General features: G+C 38.2%; 1 protein-coding gene across 3 annotated transcripts in view; it reads left to right on the top strand.

The window, feature by feature from the left end:
* CCDC50 (coiled-coil domain containing 50) overlaps window positions 1–20,834 on the top strand; it is an 84,095-nt gene that overhangs the window by 37,424 nt on the left and 25,837 nt on the right. For 2 of the 3 annotated variants that reach the window (XR_006817993.1, XM_046001848.1), the window contains exons 5-6: window positions 12,617–12,734; window positions 17,213–17,740. Coding sequence is in view for 2 of the 3 variants with exons in the window: in XM_046001848.1 (XP_045857804.1) it covers window positions 12,617–12,734; window positions 17,213–17,740 (646 nt within the window). In the remaining variant the exon portion in view is untranslated. The remainder of the gene's footprint in view (window positions 1–12,616; window positions 12,735–17,212; window positions 17,741–20,834) is intronic. The other variant, XM_046001849.1, reaches the window with a different exon arrangement.

Raw genomic sequence — 20,834 nt, 5'->3', positions numbered from 1 at the left:
CTTAAAAAAACATTGCCTGTTACTCATGAACTGTCTTAATTCTTTTTTAATTTTTTCTTTGTCTGTGCTCTTCTATTTCCTTGTGGAGTCTGCTTAGCTAGTAAGTTCTTACTGAACAGCAGGGCTGTGGAAAATTCCTCTCTGATTTTCATCCAGATCTCATTTTCAGAGATTTTTGGGGTCAACTCTCTTCCATAGTTTATAACCCCCCAAACAACCAGATGTAGAATCCAAGGCCTCTTTCCTCTTGGGGCAGAGGATTTTTTCTGAACAACATTGTACATGAGAAGTTACACAACTCCATGTGGGTGAATTACCATATCTGGCTTTGTTTTGGTATAATTTTATTGTGCTTTTTAACAGAGCACAGATGTAAGGAAAATAACATTTCCATGCAGGAAGACAGATGTACAAAAGTTAAAAAAAAAAAAAAGAAGAAGGAACGAAAGAAAAAAAAAAAGATCTTTAGTATTCTTACCAGTATTGTAGCCTCCCCTCTCCTGCTTCTCCCCTACTTTCCCCCTTCTCTTTCTTTTTTGCTCCTGTCCTTCCTCCCTCCCTCCCTTCTTTCCTTTCCCCTTTCTTTTTTCTTTTTTAAACTTTTTTACATAGTGTCACTATAGTAGTTGCATTTCTCTCTAAGCCCCTGTTGAATCAGGGTTGTAGCCTTCGGGAATACTGGACTGCATGAGTTTGTAACTAAGAAAAGTGAGCTAATTTCATTGGGATCATTTTCTTTGGTTACAGCATAAACATTTGTCATTTCATAAAGCTAAGGAATGTGTGTTTGGTTGATTGAAGTTATTTTTAAATAAAACTCTTCAGCATATGTGTGTTTTTGTGTGTAAATATAGATATACATATGTGTCTTTTGAACCTAGGTCCAAATATATGTTAATGTGCAACTATTTTAGGGCAAAACTTTTTGTTTGTTTGTTTGCTTAAGTAAACATTAGCGTGACCATGTTATGAAAAGTCTGTGGCACTAGTCCAACAGTTTGAAACCATTTATAATATGAACTGTTCAGAGACAGACTTAGTAACCAGTTTACATTAAAAATTAATCTAGTGTGAACCATGGTACATTTCTGTAACATTATTAAAGTGATTAGAATTTCATGTTCTAAAAGAGTATTTATGTAAGTTGGTAATATTTAGAGCATAGCTCAAATAGCAGTACACTTTAGCTACTTAAAAAAAAAAAAGCCCTATGTTTTGGTACTTTAAAAATAAGATTATACATATATGCCCAGAAAGAGGGTAGTGAATTGAAGGTTTTTAGTTGAGAAAATCTTCTCTCTTATCTTGGTCATACGGATGTTTTTGCTTCATAGAATTGGTATGTTGTTTTCCAGTCTTACACCCTCTGAAGATATACGTATTATGAGTTCCCCACTGAATTAGATGATAATTGCTAGTTGATAAAGAAGTGTAGCAATATAATGGAATGGTTTTCTTTTTTCCTTTTTTTTTTCTTTCCACTGATCATTTGACAATCACATTTTTAGATTTCCTCAGTTGATTTTATGCCAAAGATTTCCTCAGTTTGAAACCCACTGCCATTGAGGAATGGAAGTGGAAGCTTCAGGGAGAAGTGGCGCCAATATAAAGTCATAAACACCCAAAAAATAGCCTAAGGAATCCAACATAATAATTTAGTAATTTAAGAAAATATATATATATTTATTTGAGAGAGAGAGACAGAATATAAATGGGGGGAGGGGCAGAAGGAAGGAAAAGGGAGAACCCCAAGCAGACTCCCCACTGAGCGTGGAGCCTGCAGGGCTCAATCTCAGGACCTGGAGATCATTACATGAGCCAAAATCAAGAGTTGAATACTCAACTCACTGAGCCACCCAAGTGGCCCAATGATTTAGTAATTTGTCATCTACTTGGGAAAGATGTGTTAGGCTCCTCTGGGCTCCACTGCGCCTTGTTTGTGATAATGCTTCTCTTAGGGCACTCACCTTTGCATGTCTTAAATTATGCTAATAGTTTTGCTTCTAAAACTTAATAGGTAAGAACTTTGAGAATATTGGCCATATATGCTATTTTTCTACAGGTCTGTAGGAGAATGTTTAGCCCATTGAAGGCAGTCAGTAAAACTGTTTTTAGTCTTCATAAGCTTTTGAGCAGGTATATGTTGAACACCTCTGTTCATGGTTAAGGCAGAATCAGAGGCCATGCATACTGACAACTGATTTGTCTGTTTTCCTCTGTCTTTTTCCATGACTATATCCACTGCCTTGTCTTGACTTATAAACAAAACCTGGAATACCTACAAAAATAAGTGTTTTGTGGTTTATCTAGGAATAATACAAAAAATATTGCTGTTATTTTTGGTGAGAAAAATCCATTTTGTATAGTTTATTTCAACTTAAATAAAATGTGAGTTTTGTTATTAAAAAACAAAACTATGCTTTTATTAAAATGACTTTTTTCCTAGCATCCAGAGACCCTTAATTGTGTTTTTTTTTTTTGTTTTTTTTTTTTTCCCTTTTTATTTATTTATTTTTTTTTTCAGCGTAACAGTATTCATTCTTTTTGCACAACACCCAGTGCTCCATGCAAAACGTGCCCTCCCCATCACCCACCACCTGTTCCCCCAACCTCCCACCCCTGACCCTTCAAAACCCTCAGGTTGTTTTTCAGAGTCCATAGTCTCTTATGGTTCGCCTCCCCTCCCCAATGTCCATAGCCCGCTCCCCCTCTCCCAATCCCACCTCCCCCCAGCAACCCCCAGTTTGTTTTGTGAGATTAAGAGTCATTTATGGTTTGTCTCCCTCCCAATCCCATCTTGTTTCATTTATTCTTCTCCTATCCCCCTACCCCCCCATGTTGCTTCTCCATGTCCTCATATCAGGGAGATCATATGATAGTTGTCTTTCTCCGATTGACTTATTTCACTAAGCATGATACGCTCTAGTTCCATCCACGTCGTCGCAAATGGCAAGATTTCATTTCTTTTGATGGCTGCATAGTATTCCATTGTGTATATATACCACATATTCTTGATCCATTCATCTGTTGATGGACATCTAGGTTCTTTCCATAGTCTGGCTATTGTAGACATTGCTGCTATAAACATTCGGGTACACGTGCCCCTTCGGATCACTATGTTTGTATCTTTAGGGTAAATACCCAGTAGTGCAATTGCTGGGTCATAGGGTAGTTCTATTTTCAACATTTTGAGGAACCTCCATGCTGTTTTCCAGAGTGGTTGGACCAGCTTGCATTCCCACCAACAGTGGAGGAGGGTTCCCCTTTCTCCACATCCTCTCCAGCATCTGTCATTTCCTGACTTGTTCATTTTAGCCATTCTGACTGGTGTGAGGTGATATCTCATTGTGGTTTTGATTTGTATTTCCCTGATGCCGAGTGACGTGGAGCACTTTTTCATGTGTCTGTTGGCCATCTGGATGTCTTCTTTGCAGAAATGTCTGTTCATGTCCTCTGCCCATTTCTTGATTGGATTGTTTGTTCTTTGGGTGTTGAGTTTGCTAAGTTCCTTATAGATTTTGGATACTAGCCCTTTATCTGATATGTTGTTTGCAAATATCTTCTCCCATTCTGTCAGCTGTCTTTTGGTTTTGTTAACTGTTTCCTTTGCTGTGCAAAAGCTTTTGATCTTGATGAAATCCCAATAGTTCATTTTTGCCCTTGCTTCCCTTGCCTTTGCCGTTGTTCCTAGGAAGATGTTGCTACGGCTGAGGTCGAAGAGGTTGCTGCCTGCATTCTCCTCAAGGATTTTGATGGATTCCTTTCTCACATTGAGGTCCTTCATCCATTTGGAGTCTATTTTCGTGTGTGGTGTAAGGAAGTGGTCCAATTTCATTTTTCTGCATGTGGCTGTCCAATTTTCCCAGCACCATTTATTGAAGAGGCTGTCTTTTTTCCATTGGACATTCTTTCCTGCTTTGTCGAAGACGAGTTGACCATAGAGTTGAGGGTCGATTTCTGGGCTCTCTATTCTGTTCCACTGATCTATGTGTCTGTTTTTGTGCCAGTACCATGCTGTCTTGATGATGACAGCTTTGTAATAGAGCTTGAAGTCCGGAATTGTGATGCCACCAACTTTGGCTTTGTTCTTCAATATTCCTTTGGCTATTCGAGGTCTTTTCTGGTTCCATATAAATTTGAGGATTATTTGTTCCATTTCTTTGAAAAAAATGGATGGTATTTTGATAGGGATTGCATTAAATGTGTAGATTGCTTTAGGTAGCATGGACATTTTCACAATATTTATTCTTCCAATCCAGGAGCATGGAACATTTTTCCATTTTTTTGTGTCTTCCTCAATTTCTTTCATGAGTACTTTATAATTTTCTGTGTATAGATTCTTAGTCTCTTTGGTTAGGTTTATTCCTAGGTATCTTATAGTTTTGGGTACAATTGTAAATGGGATTGACTCCTTAATTTCTCTTTCTTCAGTCTTGTTGTTGGTGTACAGAAATGCAACTGATTTCTGTGCATTGATTTTATATCCTGACACTTTACTGAATTCCTGTACAAGTTCTAGCAGTTTTGGAGTGGAGTCTTTTGGGTTTTCCACATATAGTATCATATCATCTGCGAAGAGTGATAGTTTGACTTCTTCTTTACCAATTTGGATGCCTTTAATTTCTTTTTGTTGTCTGATTGCTGAGGCTAGGACTTCTAATACTATGTTGAATAGCAGTGGTGATAATGGACATCCCTGCCGTGTTCCTGACCTTAATGGAAAAGCTTTCAGTTTTTCTCCATTGAGAATGATATTTGCGGTGGGTTTTTCATAGATGGCTTTGATAATATTGAGGTATGTGCCCTCTATCCCTACACTTTGAAGAGTTTTGATCAGGAAGGGATGCTGTACTTTGTCAAATGCTTTTTCAGCATCTATTGAGAGTATCATATGGTTCTTGTTCTTTCTTTTATTAATGTGTTCTATCACATTGATTGATTTGCGGATGTTGAACCAACCCTGCAGCCCTGGAATAAATCCCACTTGATCGTGGTGAATAATCCTTTTAATGTACTGTTGAATCCTATTGGCTAGTATTTTGGCGAGAATTTTTGCGTCTGTGTTCATCAAGGATATTGGTCTGTAGTTCTCTTTTTTGGTGGGATCCTTGTCTGGTTTTGGGATCAAGGTGATGCTGGCCTCATAGAATGAGTTTGGAAGTTTTCCTTCCATTTCTATTTTTTGGAACAGTTTCAGGAGAATAGGAATGAGTTCTTCTTTAAATGTTTGGTAGAATTCCCCTGGGAAGCCGTCTGGCCCTGGGCTTTTGTTTGTTTGGAGATTTTTGATGACTGTTTCAATCTCCTTACTGGTTATGGGCCTGTTCAGGTTTTCTATTTCTTCCTGGTTCAGTTGTGGTAGTTTATATGTCTCTAGGAATGCATCCATTTCTTCCAGATTGGCCAATTTGTTGGCGTAGAGTTGCTCATAGTATGTTCTTATAATTGTCTGTATTTCTTTGGTGTTAGTTGTGATCTCTCCTCTTTCATTCATGATTTTATTGATTTGGGTCCTTTCTCTTTTCTTTTTGATGAGTCTGGCCAGGGGTTTATCAATCCTATTGATTCTTTCAAAGAACCAGCTCCTAGTTTCATTGATTTTTTTCTATTGTTTTTTTGGTTTCTATTTCATTGATTTCTGCTCTGATCTTTATAATTTCTCTTCTCCTGCTGGGTTTAGGGTTTCTTTCTTGTTCTTTCTCCAGCTCCTTTACGCGTAGGGTTAGGTTGTGTACTTGAGACCTTTCTTGTTTCTTGAGAAAGGCTTGTACCGCTATATATTTTCCTCTCAGGACTGCCTTTGCTGTGTCCCACAGATTTTGAACTGTTGTGTTTTCATTATCATTTGTTTCCATGAATTTTTTCAATTCTTCTTTAATTTCCTGGTTGACCCATTCATTCTTTAGAAGGAGGCTGTTTAGTCTCCATGTATTTGGGTTCTTTCCAGCTTTCGTCTTGTGATTGAGTTCTAGCTTCAGAGCATTGTGGTCTGAAAATATGCAGGGAATAATCCTAATCTTTTGATACCGGTTGAGACCTGATTTGTGACCCAGGATGTGATCTATTCTGGAGAAGGTTCCATGTGCACTAGAGAAGAATGTGTATTCTGTTGCTTTGGGCTGAAATGTTCTGAATATATCTGTGATGTCCATCTGGTCCAGTGTGTCATTTAAGGCCTTTATTTCCTTGTTGATCTTTTGCTTGGATGATCTGTCCATTTCAGTGAGGGGAGTGTTAAAGTCCCCTACTATTATTGTATTATTATTGATGTGTTTCTTTGATTTTGTTATTAATAGGTTGATATAGTTGGCTGCTCCCACGTTAGGGGCATAGATATTTAAAATTGTTAGATCTTCTTGTTGGACAGACCCTTTGAGTAGGATATAGTGTCCTTCCTCATCTCTTATTATAGTCTTTGGCTTAAAATCTAATTGATCTGCTATAAGGATTGCCACCCCAGCTTTCTTCTGATGCCCATTAGCATGGTAAATTGTTTTCCACCCCCTCACTTTAAATCTGGAGGTGTCTTCGCGTCTAAAATGAGTTTCTTGTAGGCAACATACTGATGGGTTTTGTTTTTTTATCCATTCTGATACCCTGTGTCTTTTGATTGGGGCATTTAGCCCATTAACATTCAGGGTAACTATTGAGAGATATGAATTTAGTGCCATTATTAGCCTGTAAGGTGACTGTTACTGTATATTGTCTCTGTACCTTTCTGATCTACTACTTTTAGGCTCTCTCTTTGCTTAGAGGACCCCTTTCAATATTTCCTGGAGAGCTGGTTTGGTGTTTGCAAATCCTTTCAGTTTTTGTTTGTCCTGGAAGCTTTTGATCTCTCCTTCTATTTTCAGTGATAGCCTAGCTGGATAGAGTATTCTTGGCTGCATGTTTTTCTCGTTGAGTGCTCTGAATATATCATGCCAGCTCTTTCTGGCCTGCCAGGTCTCTGTGGATAAGTCTGCCGCCAATCTAATATTTTTACCATTGTATGTTACTGATTTCTTTTCTCGGGCTGCTTTCAGGATTTTCTCTTTGTCACTAAGACTTGTAAATTTTACTATTAGGTGACGGGGTGTGGACCTATTCTTGTTGACTTTGAGGGGGGTTCTCTGCATCTCCTGGATTTTAATGCTTGTTCCCTTTGCCATATTAGGGAAATTCTCTCCAATGATTCTCTCCAATAGACCCTCTGCTCCCCTCTCTGTTTCTTCTTCTTCTGGAATCCCAATTATTCTAATGTTGTTTTGTCTTATGGTGTCACTTATCTCTCGAATTCTCCCCTCATGGTCCAGTAGCTGTTTGTCCCTCTTTTGCTCGGCTTCCTTATTCTCTGTCATTTGGTCTTCTATATCACTAATTCTTTCTTCTGCCTCATTGATCCTAGCAGTGAGAGCCTCCATTTTTGATTGCACCTCATTAATAGCTTTTTTGATTTCAACTTGGTTAGACTTTAGTTCTTTAATTTCTCCAGAAAGGGCTTTAATATCTCCAGAGAGGGTTTCTCTAATATCTTCCATGCCTTTTTCGAGCCCGGCTAGAATGTTCAGAATCGTCATTCTGAACTCTTGATCTGACATAGTACCAATGTCTGTGTTGATTAGGTCCCTAGCCTTCGGTACTGTCTCTTGTTCTTTTGTTTGTGGTGATTTTTTCCGCCTTGTCATTTTGTCCAGATAAGAGGATATGAAGGAGCAAATAAACTACTAATAGGGTGGCAAAGACCCCGGAAAAATGCGCTGTAACCAAATCAGAAGAGACCCCAAATTGTGGGGGTGGGGAAGGGGATAAAAAACAGGTTCTGAAAAAAAAGAAAAAAAAAAAAAAGAAAAAAATTTAAAAAAGAAAACAAATAAAAAAATATAAAAAAGAAAGAAAAAATATATATATTTAGATGAACTAGTCAAAAAACGTTAAAAAAGAAAAGGGTAAAAGTTTTTAAAAAAATTTAGCAGAAGAAGAAAAAAGAAAAAAGAAAAAAAAATTGAAAAAAGAAAAAAAAATAAAAAATTGAAAAAAGAAAAAAAAATTGAAGTAGCCGCAAGACTAAAGAATCATGGGGAGAAAGCCATGAGTTCCGTGCTTTGCTTTCTCCTCCTCTGGAATTGCTCTGCTGTCTTAGGAATTGAACCTGCTTTCTCCTTGATAGATGAACTTCGTCCTGGCTGGATACTTTGTTGATCTTCTGGGGGAGGGGCCTGTTGTAGTGACTCTCAAGTGTCTTTGCCCGAGGCGGGATTGCACCGCCCTTACCGGCGGCCGGACTAAGTAATCGGCTCGGGTTCGCTTTTGGGAGCTTCTGTTCCCTGAACGCTTTCCGTAGAGTTCCGGAGGACGGGAATGAAAATGGCGGCCTCCCAGTCTCCGGCCCGGAGGAGCCGAGAGCCTGGGGCCCCACTCCTCAGTGCGCCCCCGGAGGACAGCACCCAATCACTCCCGTATCCCCAGCCTCTAGCCGCGCTCCGAGCTCACCCAGCCCGCGACCAGTTCAAGGTAACCCCGAGCTGAGAGTTCAGTCCTCGGCTCTGTCTTTGCAGCCGGTTTGTCCGTTCTAATACCTGCGAGCTCTCCGACACTCTGACACCCCCGATCCTTCTGTGACCTTGCGGGGCCTGGGGCCACGCTGGCCCCGCGTGGGCTTCACCCCGGTTTAGCCCCTGGAGCAATGTCCCTCAGTGGAACAGACTTTTAAAAGTCCTGATTTTGTGCTCCGTTCCTCCGCCGCTTGCCGGGAGCCGGCCCCTCCCCCCGCGGTCTATCTTCCCGTCGTTTTAGATTCACTTCTCCGCCAGTCCTACCTTTCAGAAAGTGGTTGATTTTCTGTTTCTAGAGTTGCTGTTCTTCTTCTCTTCGCTCTCCCGTTGGATTTGTAGGTGTTTGCTATGTTTAGATAAGCTATCTAGCTGATCTCCTGCTACCTGATGTAGTCTCAGGCTGCTACTTCTCCGCCATCTTGACTCCTCCTCCCCCTTAATTGTGTTTTGTCTTATACTCACAGTTTCACATTTCAAGATTTGGATTCAGTGGTGAATTTTCATTCCAGTAAATGTATTTACCAGGAAATCTTCTAATTATGGAGTGGTTTTTTTTTGATACATTAGTGCAGATTAAGCCTACCTGATTAATATGATTAATTAAAAAAATAATTGAAACTGACTTGAGAAGGGCTTATAAGTTCTTTTAGGTTTGTTTTTCAAGTTATATTTTGTTGAAATAGTAAATCCATAAGGTTTATGCTTTTTATGTTAAAGGCTTCTTTCTCAAATAAGTTTGAGTATATTTAGGTTATAGAAAGATAACAGGCTTCTTTTACCAAAGTTTTAAAGTGGTGAAAGTGCATTTTATTTCATTTATTTTTTATTTTTTTAAAGATTTATTTATTTATTTGACAGAGATCACAAGTAGGCAGAGAGGCAGGCAGAGAGAGAGGGGGAAGCAGGCTCCCCGCTGAGCAGAGAGCCCTATGCGGGGCTCGATCCCAGGACCCTGAGACCATGACCTGAGCTGAAGGCAGAGGCTTAACTCACTGAGCCACCCAGGCGCCCTGATGAAGGTGCATTTTAAAGAGTTAGATATAATACATGCTTTCTACTCAGTGCCTTATGTTTTTTGGAGAACCTTTAGAGACTGGTGTTCTCAGAAACACAGCTTTGGAAATGCTCTTCTAGACCAACCTTTAACAGGAAGGAAGCTGAGGAGGACCAAGGAGGTTGTTTATGTCACGGGTGACTAAGCTGCACACAGCATTGTGACTAATTGTCGTCTTCAGTTTGTTTCAGGGAAGTTCTTTCTCCTGAAATCACCTCCCTGAAGGCAGGGCACAGTAATGCTGGAAAGTGGGGAGGGACACACACGTGGGCGAAGCTGCAGCTCTTCACACGGCAGTCACTTGTCAGTGAGGCCCTGATCCTTTCCCTCATCAAGCATGGGCAGCCTTTCCTCTCACCCAGTCGAAGCTTACTCAAAAAAGAGCTTAGAGCTTAGAACAAGAACAGGTTTAAGTACTAAGGCCCATAACTGTTATTTTCCTTGATGAAAAGCATTTTTTTGGACTAGATAATGCAAGGCAAGAAGTGGCATCATCCTCATTTCTTTCCTGGTTCTTCACACTGAGGATATGGCTTATTACTGTGTATTCATTAGGACAAAATTCAGTAGCGGGAAGGCAAGTACAAGGTCTCTAAAGCATAGTTTAACTTAATCATTTCTGCTGGCAGTTGGATCTGGTAATTTCCCCTTATATTTTTACTCCGTTACAGCAAGGGAAATTTCTTGTTTCCTGTAAAGCAAACCATTTGTAGTGTTAAGTGCTTAGTAAACATGATAACTCAGGGAAATTTTGCATTTTCTTCCTATTTTGCAATAAGTATAGAGATTTGGGAAACTCTACTATAATAATACTAGCTTTGGGAGAGCAAGATATCTGTCTTATGTCTCTCTCTCTCTCTCGAACTGATTGATATATTACTTTATAAGACACAAAATACGATGAACCTGATACAGGGGCTATATCTGGTAACAGATTTATTAAAATGATGCATTAGGGAGTCAAGCAAGACATTTGACTTTAAGATTGACTAGTAATGTGTGTAATGTGTATATAAATAGATATCTATATGTATATATAGACTATGTAGATATAAATATATATGTATATCTATAGATATGTATGTGTTTGTGTATACGTGACCATATGTATAGAGAGAGACAGTCAAGTAGTTGATTGGTAGAAAGGTATATATATCTTGCACAAAATTTATGAGACGCTTCCAGCATAGAAATCCATTAAAGACAGTATGTTAATAGTATATTCATTAGTTTGAATTTAGGTATTCATTTAGCATAAGGTCAGATTTGTAAGGCCATTTTGATGAACATTAAAAGCTGAGTATGCGGATAATCATTGCTGATTTACCTAGCTGCCACATCCATAATGTTTCTTCACTGACATGAGAGTAATTCATTCATTCAGATGAATTTTTTTGAAGTTTGCCTTCCAGTCTTAGTATATTCTTCATTTTGACTTATTTAGAAAATTGCAAAAGGCAGAGTAGTAATGAATTCTTGGTTCAAAATTTATATCAACACCTAAACACTTCTTTTATTCCCTATTATAAATATAAAGTAGATACCTCAAACTACTTGGGATTGTTATTGTACACAAGTGAATGCTGTTGCATATTTGGTCTATAAGAATCTGGCAACCCCTAGGGACCTTCTTTCCAAAAAAGTGTACACGGAACAAAGTTTATGTGCTGTTTTGTGGGTCTTTCATAGAAATAAGCTTCAGATTCAGAACACTGTCACTTTCTAGCTCAGACGTTTAGTAAGCCTTCATCCCATACAGTGTGGACTCCAGAGTCCACACACACTGAGATTGTGTGTAAGGAGGCCTGTGATCTAGCCTCAGACTGTTTTTCTAACCTTACCTTTCTCTTTAACACCCCGCCTCCTGTGTTCTAACGGACTGTTGGTTGTCCCCACTACAACATTCATATTTTTTCTGAGGTTGTTCTCCCTCCTTTCCTTGCCTATTGGAATCCAGTTCTTTTTTTTTTTCATTTTATTTATTTTTTCAGTGTAACAGTATTCATTCTTTTTGCACAACACCCAGTGCTCCATGCAAAACGTGCCCTCCCCATTACCCACCACCTGTTCCCCCAACCTCCCACCCCTGACCCTTCAAAACCCTCAGGTTGCCCCAACCTCCCACCCCTGACCCTTCAAAACCCTCAGGTTGTTTTTCAGAGTACATAGTCTCTTATGGTTCGCCTCCCCTCCCCAATGTCCATAGCCCGCTCCCCCTCTCCCAATCCCTGGGGGGAGGTGGAATCCAGTTCTTTATTCAAAACCTAACGCAAATACAAAGACTTGCACTAATTAACTCAAACAGAAATAAGACTTGGCTCTTTTATACTCACATTGATATTTTTACCCTCTTATTGAGACATTTATGATTGTATGTATTGTAATTATTTGCACATATGTTTGTTTTCAGATGATGATGGTAATCTTTTAGGGGCAGGATCAGAATGTTATTTATCACTCAGTAACTGCTAAAAAGTTGCCTGGAGATGAAGCAAGGGGGAGACAGAATACTGTTTTCTCTTCTTCAGTTACGACAGTAGTGCTCTAATGCAAAGCTAAATCAGAATCAACTGAAGAATTCTTTTATAAAATTTTAAAATTAAATTATACATACAATTTATAAAGTTTCATAGCTTACTACATTCTTCTCCATCCAAACTTACTGAATCATCAGCTTGTAAAAGGGCCCACAAATAAGTATTTTAAAAGTTATACTGTCTAACCAGCTTTAGGAAAGCTAGGTTTATATGTCTCCAGATTGAATTAGATTTAAATTTAGTTTAAAAAAAGAAAACCCTTTCTTGTTCTTCTGGATCGTGCACCACTCCTGTTGAGCTATTATGGATGGCATTTGAATAGCATGAGCTTAATACCTGAAAGTCTGGAAAGCTATAGACAGAGCCCACGAAAGCTTGGCAATGGAATATCAAACTACTGACTTGTAGGGCTACTGGGTGGAATCTGTTCCACTGTAAAAGTTTTGTTCATTCTCTCGTAATACTGATTAGCATTCTCTCTGTACTTGTAGGACATAGCTCGCCTTTTGCAAGAAAAGGAGTTACAGGAAGAGAAAAAGCGGAAGAAACACTTTCCAGAATCCTCTGGATCCAGTGTTTATGGAGATAGTTACTATTACGAAAATGGAGGTAACAATATGATTTACTCTGTCCTTAGACTCAACCATAAGACACCCCTTTAAATTTGTCTGTAAAGTGACCTCAGGGGCTGTGTGGATTTGTGGCCAGATCCTCTCTGAATCTAATGAATTCAACTGTTCCTTAGTTGAATGATCAGAGCTATTTTTATGGCTGTTAAAACAACTGTGGTTTTGTAAGATTTGACATGCATTCTGTTGTGCTGTAGCCACTTGGAATGCTATACCACATTCTAAGCACATAAGCTGGGGTGTAGAAAATGGGGTGAGTCTCTGGGCTTGGCCTTTCTCAAGGAGTGTGGGCAGAATGTCCGAAGCAGCAGAGTGCCACGGATAATGAAGATGGTACGTCATACATCAGTTGGGTAACAAAGCTTCTTTCTGTGCCTCTTGCCTATTAAACGTAGGCCAATGAGTATGTGTGCTGATGACAAAATTAAATTCTAAGACACTGTGTTCATTATTTGTCCTTGATGCTTCCTTACTGTTTGACTGCCATATAGAAAAATTCCTGAGGACGAGAAGTCCCTTCTGAATTTCTCTTCTCTAGTGCCTGCTTTTGCAGTGTAGTGGTGGCAATGGTGTTGTGGTGGCAATTGTGGTGCTGGTGATTCTTTATCTTAAATGTGTGTTGGGAAACGAGTATTTGCAAGTATTGTTCCATCTTCTTTAAAGATCTGTCAAAGGAAAGACATTTCTTATAATTCTAGTATCAGCATTTTTTGTAGTTCAGCTTGGAGACCAGACTTAGGTTAACAAGTAAGTAAAACCTAAAGCATCTCCTAGAGAGTAAAGATATTTTTTTTTTTTAAAGATTTTATTCATTTATTTGAAAGACAGAAATTACAAGTAGGCAGAGAGAGAGAGGAAGGGAAGCAGGCTCCCAGCTGAGCAGAGAGCCCAATGTGGGCTCGATCCCAGGACTCTGAGATCATGACCTGAGCCGAAGGCAGAGGCTTTAACCCACTGAGCCACCCAGGCGCCCCTAGAGAGTAAAGATATTAAAGTCAATGATCCCCAGTGCCCTTGTGAGCTAATTATCAATACTTCTCTATAATTTCATTGGAAAGGAAAAGCAGGTATTTATTTGTCTTTGATGGGTAGAATGAAAGGAATGCATATGTGGATGCTAGGATTATTATAGTTGAGTACAATCTTACCCAGTCATGCTCTGAATTTTTTGTTATCAGTAGAGCTTGGCTCTACTGCAGTTAATAAGCAGGTTGATTATTTATTGTTTGTGCTCTTCTTCCATATGTAAAATGCTCAGCTTTTTTTTGATAGTCATTTTCCTTATGCTGGTTTTTTTTGATGAAATCATATAGTACATCATTTAAGAAGAAAAAAAAATATTGCCATATATTTCTGTAGCTAGAGACCAGAAGGTAAAGAGTTTATTCTTCAGCTTTAATTAAAAGCTTAGAAATGTGCTATGGCGTTTTTTCATTTGTTTTTTATTTCTGCTCTGGAATCATGTTCACTGCAAATAAAAACAACCATTTAAAACCATTAAGTCTATTAAAACATTAGGATGGCAAGTAATTAAGTATACTAAAGTATTAATTTTGGCCTTCCTCTATTAAAACCTTTGGCTAATTTCAGTCAGGACTCAAATCTGGTTGATTTAACCAGAGTGCTGTCATCCTCTAGGGCAGGAGACTATGTTAAGAATTCAGTGGTTTTTCAGGGATACCTTAAAGTTTTAAAAAATAATCGTGAAGTTGTGCCCTCCTGAGCATATGCGTATAAATATTAGAATTCCTCTTCAATTGTGTTGTTGCTACAAGTTTGTAGTTTGCTGAACATGTGTGATCCTCATTCATTTGCCTTTGAGTTGGACCAAGTTGAGTTCCATAGAAACCACATTATAATTCAGCTCATATGCACAAAGTGTAAAGTGTAATCCTTGTTCCTTTGCAGTGGTCTTTTCCCAACACATAGGGATATTATTTAATCGTACTTCTCTATCTTTATGTATACTATGATTTTTGCCTTAATTACATAATAATTAAAGTAGACATTATAGAAGTGGTTTTCTTTTTAGCTTTTATTTTCTTAAGCTTAAATCTTAAAAATGATCATTTGTAGATTTTCTGCAAATTTGAAATTATCTAAAATGTATGTCAGATTTATATCAGTTGAAATGCTATGGCTTGTTCATTTGTGAATCCATGTTTTTCTTTCAAAACCTTACCTGTATCATAGGCATATGAATAATTTTTTTTTTTTTAAATCAGGCTTTTGGAGTCACAAGACCTTAGTTCAAGTTCATCCCTTCCATAGAACAATTGTAGTGTTGGGAAGTTATCTACTGTAATCACAGTAAGCCTTTTTCTCATTGATAAAATGGAGATTTTAAAAATAAATCCTTCATATGGATTTTGAGAAGATCAAATAATGTAATTTTGGTGAGGACTTGAACTCCTAAGCACTATTGTTTATGCATATATCAGTGTTATGTGTATACAACAATATCTTGCATATCTATACAAAAATCATCTTATTTTGAAAGACAAACATGGAAGCACACAAATGTTTATATATATATATGTATGTATGCATATAAATGTATATGCATTGGCTATAAGTAAGTTAATTATATTTGCCAAATAACCAATCTCAAGACTCAGTCCTTAACCTGGGTAGGGTTTCAGAGGATTCAAGCAGATTCCCCCACCTCAGTCTTTTTTCTTTCCCAGATTTAAAGCTATCACAAGTGATCTAGACAACATATATTTTTTCCTGTCAACTCTGCGAAAATATAGTGACAGCTCTGTTCTAATTCTTGGAGTACACTTAACCTAAAGTAGAAGTACTAATATTAGTTAACTTTTTAGACAGAGTTAAAAACAACAACAAAACAATCATAGTCTCACATATCCATGTCAGAAACAAAGCCCTTCTTGTTTTGGGGGGCTGGAAGGCAGACTTCATTCATGCAGCTCTCTGTGGGAACACTGGTATTAACACTAAACCATTGTTCCCTGGATGTGCTCACCATTTAAGTAGAGAGTCAATATTATATTAATAATTCACAGCAGTAGTCAATTGATTCTCAGTTGTCAAGATACACTTAAAATAATAGTTTGGTAAAAGAATAGATACCTCTATCATAGAGAATAATTACTCTCTTTCACTTTTATATAAAAAATAAATGTAATCAAAAGTTCTACAGATAATTTTGTAAACTTTTTGGAAGACAGCTTTTAATTTAGATGTCATCTTTGAAGCAGATTTTCTTTTCTTCTGGAAAACTCAAGAGGAAATGATTAAGGATTTGAGAACCCTTATGGCATCAAAGATACATTTAGCGTGTATCTCCCCTTCCTCTGTTCCTTTATTTGATTAGCAATAACAAACTTAAAGGAAACAAAACCCCTAAAAATTAAGAAAATATATAGTTCATTATTTCCTCTATGTCCCATCAAATTGGGGTAGCTGTTTCAAATGCAATTCAGCAAGTGGGTAATTTCAACAGGAAATGTATCTTAGCTAATTTAGCAGTTTTCTGTGGAATTAGGATGTGTTTTTATTACAGAATGTATTGAGTCTTAGAAAACGTTAAATATGCCTTGCAAAGTGCACAGTAATATCTTTCCTTTATTTTCATAGTATGCTCCTGCCTCAGTGAGATCTAACAAAAGCACCCCCCCTGTGTGCTATTTTGTGGTACATTTAGGGACTTGTATAGTTAGCACACACTGTATTTTTATACAAAGAATACAGTATCGACTCATTTTTTGAAATGAATACAGGGATGGAAGTGACTCCTTTTCCTGTATTCTGTTATGGCATCCCTTTTTAATTTTTTTCCTCTGGCAAAGTTAAGGAAGTTTGGGAGCAGAGTTGTCTAAAGATAACAGGATCATTTACTCATTTAAAATTGTCTGTTCCATCCTCTTCCACATTGAACTGCATGGCTGGGAGAGAGTAGGGAAATACTAAAATCTGGGTCATTTCTCCAAATGAAATGGAAACCAGCAACATTCTGATAGAGATTTAGTGTCATTTCCAATAAGAATATTCGAAAGTCTCTTCCTGGAATGTTAGTTATCACCAGGCTTAGTTGTTTTCTGTTTTATAAGACTCTCTCAACCCCTATTTTCTCCCCATAGTAGTTCCAAATTGGTTTTATAAGTAGAATTTAACATTTGATGGCTGTGGTTTTTGTTATTGGCAAATACCAAAGTAACTATGCTAACTCCCTAATCATAATCAAACTCTTTCAGATTTATTTCACATAATTTTATTTTAGTTTTTTACGTTTTTGACTGAGTACCCAGAATCCTTCATGTATACATGGACCATTCCAATAAATGCCTGTCCCCCATTTTCAGTTAAGTTGAAAAAGTAGTCTTCTCCATTTTAAAATACATTAAACTTGGGCCCTGTCTTTCCTGCATAGTGAGTTCATACTCTCATTAAGTTAACCTGCATTTCTATTTTTCACATCCCTCCACTTCCACTCAGACCAGCTACAGTCAAGGAGGGCAAGGGAATTGGGTTCTGGAGTCTCAAGGTCATGTAGACTCCAAAGTGATGGAAACACTGTGAAGCAAAGGAACAAGAAACCCAAACATCCTGTGGAGAAGTTGGAAGAACTAGAAGATCATTGTTCATCAGGGAAATGTCTGTCATCCTATAGCTTGGGCAATGTGAGGGCCAGTTCCCAAATTGACACTGAGCAGCGTGAAAGGAAACGGTCTGATCATGAGAGACTTCGGAGACCTCCACTTCCCAAGATCAGTGGTGAGGTGTTTCTGAGTACTGGATTTGATGATGGGGAGGCTAACAGTATCCATCGAACTTGGAATTGGGAAAAGCAGTCCAGACACCAAGACCAACTTTCACCCAAGTCTTCACAAAAAGCAGGGCTTCATTGCAAGGAAGCTGTATATGGGAGGGACCATGGGCAAGGTGAGCACAGACAAAGGAAACACAGGCCCAGGACTCCTCCCTTCTCAGAGAGTGAGGAACAGCTCCAGCTCCATGACACAGGTAATAAAGGACAGTCACCTTGAAAGTCCTGGTATCATGTATATGTATACGAGCAAATGTATTTAATAAGCATCTTAAGCAACCTATTCTTTCTTTTTAGTTTATACTCATGGCTTTAAAATAAGTCCTGGAGCCAAATATTAAAAAGGTATCTACTTAAAATCAAGTTTATTGTAAGAGGAAAAATATTTGTACCTTTCTCCTACTGCCTCTAAGAAAATACACAGTTCCTTACAAAGGTCTTTTAGCCCCAGATTGCATTGGAGGTGCTCATCCCGGATACAGTTCTTCATTTGCCAAGACCGTATACCAGAGATCAGATACCAAATCAAAGCTCCTGAATTTCTGTTTGTAAGTCAGAGGTATTGACACTGTCTTCATGGTATTTGCCGAACTAGAAAACCAGTGAGGCTGGAAGTACCGGCTTCTCTTGGTCTCATCTTTCCCATTTGTAACGTGAGAGATTGAATAGGCAGTCTGTTATAAGAGTATATTTCCAATTGTGGGCCTTGGGCTATTTTTGTCAGAATCAGCTGGGCTGTTTCCTAAAGAGGCAGCTTTCTGGATCTCATGATCATTTCTGTAGTTTCTCCTGGTGATGTGGATTTGTTTTCGACCTGTCCTTAAAGTTGGAAGACCATTGCCTTAAGTTTCTTTCTAAGCTGTAACCATCTTTGACTCAAGGCTGCAGTTGGTGTTTTGAAATGTCAGTATCGGGTACGTTCTGTTCTTGGGGTTTTTTTGGAATGAGGTGAATGTTAGACTTGAGCCTCAAATTTTCTGGCATCTTTGAGGCTCTGACATCCTTCATTGACACCGTAATGGTTTTCTCTGTTCTTATCTAGAAACTGCTGTGGTGATATTTTCCTTGTGGTTGTACCACTATCAGTCATAAGTGGGCCATACTCCTCTCCCTCACTCTATTTTACTCTTTCTGAAGTTTTACAGAGACACGAGGGTTACTGGGGAGTTCCGTGGAAGCATCTGTACTTATTTTCTTCCTTCTCACTGCCCAGCCAACTACTTTTTCTGGGTCTGGAACTGGTTTCTGGGTTGCAGATTCAGGTTGATTCGGTAGGTTTCTTCTATCATGTTATCTCTTCCTATGATGTTAGTCATTTAAGCTATTAAAAGACTTGGTCATAAAGAAAATGAAACTTCAGTTCAGCAACCACATTGAGTATCTGCTGAAAATATTCCTGTCTTGGGCTTTATGTTCTGGGATATATGCTTGGATCTGAGCCCCAGAGGTATAAGTCAAGCTAGAAAGTAGAATAAATGTAAACAATTACAAATTAGATATACTTTGAACAAAGAGCTATGTGGGAGTAGAGGAGGCAGTGATATGATCTCTCTATAATAAGTTTTACTATCTATATCCAAATGTAGAACGGTATGTTGGAGTCATAACATGGTGAAGGATTGCTCCTATCTCTACCTTTCTGATTCTATGATTCTGCTTTTTAAGTATGCTTTGAGAGCCAGTTAATCTTTATGGCTTTTTGTTATACTTGAGGCTTTCTTAAACAGGCTTAAGAAAGGGAAAACCAATATGAAATGAAACACTGATTCACAACCCTCCTACTGGAGTTGTGGGTTAACTCCCTCTTCCCTGCTACCCACCACGTCCCCCCCACGCCTCCCAGTGGTTTAAAAAACAATGTTGCTAGGCAGGTACCAAAATGGCTATAGTGTAGCTGCTGATCTGTCATTCTGTACTCAACTTTACAAATTTTACCTTCCTAGAGACTTGAGGTATTTGATTTTGTGATCCCCTAGAATAGAAGATTACATTAAAATGCAATTATTAAATACTGGTGTCTATTCTTGTTTTTGTAAAAGCACAGTTCTTAAGTTGTTAGCATAGGACAAAGTTTTATTTAAGTTAGTAATGAAGAAACTACCAGGATGACAAAGAGCTAGTTCTAACAGAATTTGCATAGTCAGTTGAAAAAGGAATGCAAAATACTATTGCTAAATTAAATATAAGATTAGTTAACTTTCTAAAGGACTTTAAAACCCTGTCTCCTTTGATGGTAAGTTCTCTAATGAGCTTTTAAGTTATAACAGCTTATTACTTCTTGCTGGTTAACTTCTAGCCTCTCAGGACCATAAGACATTTATATCTTTCTGCTGTGACATTCCCTAAGCTTCAGACTGGCTTATTAAAAAATATTCTTGCATGATATTCAAGAATCTATCAGTCATCATCTTACCTTATCCCAAATTTGAGATAAATGTGTCTTCAGTATTAGTACTTCTAATAATTTTAGCTTATTGTGTGAGAATTTAAAGGTAAGCTTTATTTGTGTTTGTTCGGGGAGGTTCTTGTGTCTTAAACTGGAGAATGATGAACTAAAGAAGACAAGCAAGAATTAGATTAAGAATTGAATGTGCAGGGGCGCTCGGGGGGCTCAGTCAGTTAAGTGTCCAACTCTTGATTTAGACTGCAGTCATGATCTTAGGGTCATGAGATTGAGTCTCCTTTCGGGCTTTGCACTGAGTATGGAGCCTGCTCAGAATTCTCTCTCCCCTCCTCCCTCCCTCTCTCTCTTTCTCTCTGTCAAAGAAAAAATAAAAGAATGTGCAGCCGTTAAGTATGGCTTACCTGATCCTTTTTCTTTTTCTTTTTTTTTTTTTTTTTGAGAGTTTATTTATTTATTTGAGAGTGAGAGAGAGCAGGGTGAGGGACAGAGGGAGAAGCCAACTCCCCAGTGAGCAAGGAGCCTGACTCTGGCTTGATCCCAGGACACTGGGATCATGACCTGAGCCTGAAGGCAGCTACTTAACTGACTGAGTCACCCAGGCAGCCCTCACCTGATCTTTTGGAAGCTAGTTTTTGGATTGTTAAGGCTACTGAGATAAGAGCAGCCATTCTGTTAATTTCCTTCAATTAACTGTGCTTTTAACATTTTTAAAGCATCTCCGTTTTCTATAATGAAATGTATGGACTTCCAATGTAATATCTGAAGTTCGTCTTACATATTTAAAAAAGCTCTTTTTACTTCTGGTACCAAGCATACTGCATGTAGTTACCAACCCTGCCAGAAATCTAATATTGAGATTTTTTGCTTGTGAGACATGTAAATTCCAA

Source organism: Meles meles, chromosome 4, assembly GCF_922984935.1.
Source record: "Meles meles chromosome 4, mMelMel3.1 paternal haplotype, whole genome shotgun sequence".
NCBI classification, from domain to species: domain Eukaryota; kingdom Metazoa; phylum Chordata; class Mammalia; order Carnivora; family Mustelidae; genus Meles; species Meles meles.
This window is presented reverse-complemented; position numbering and strand designations above follow the sequence as displayed.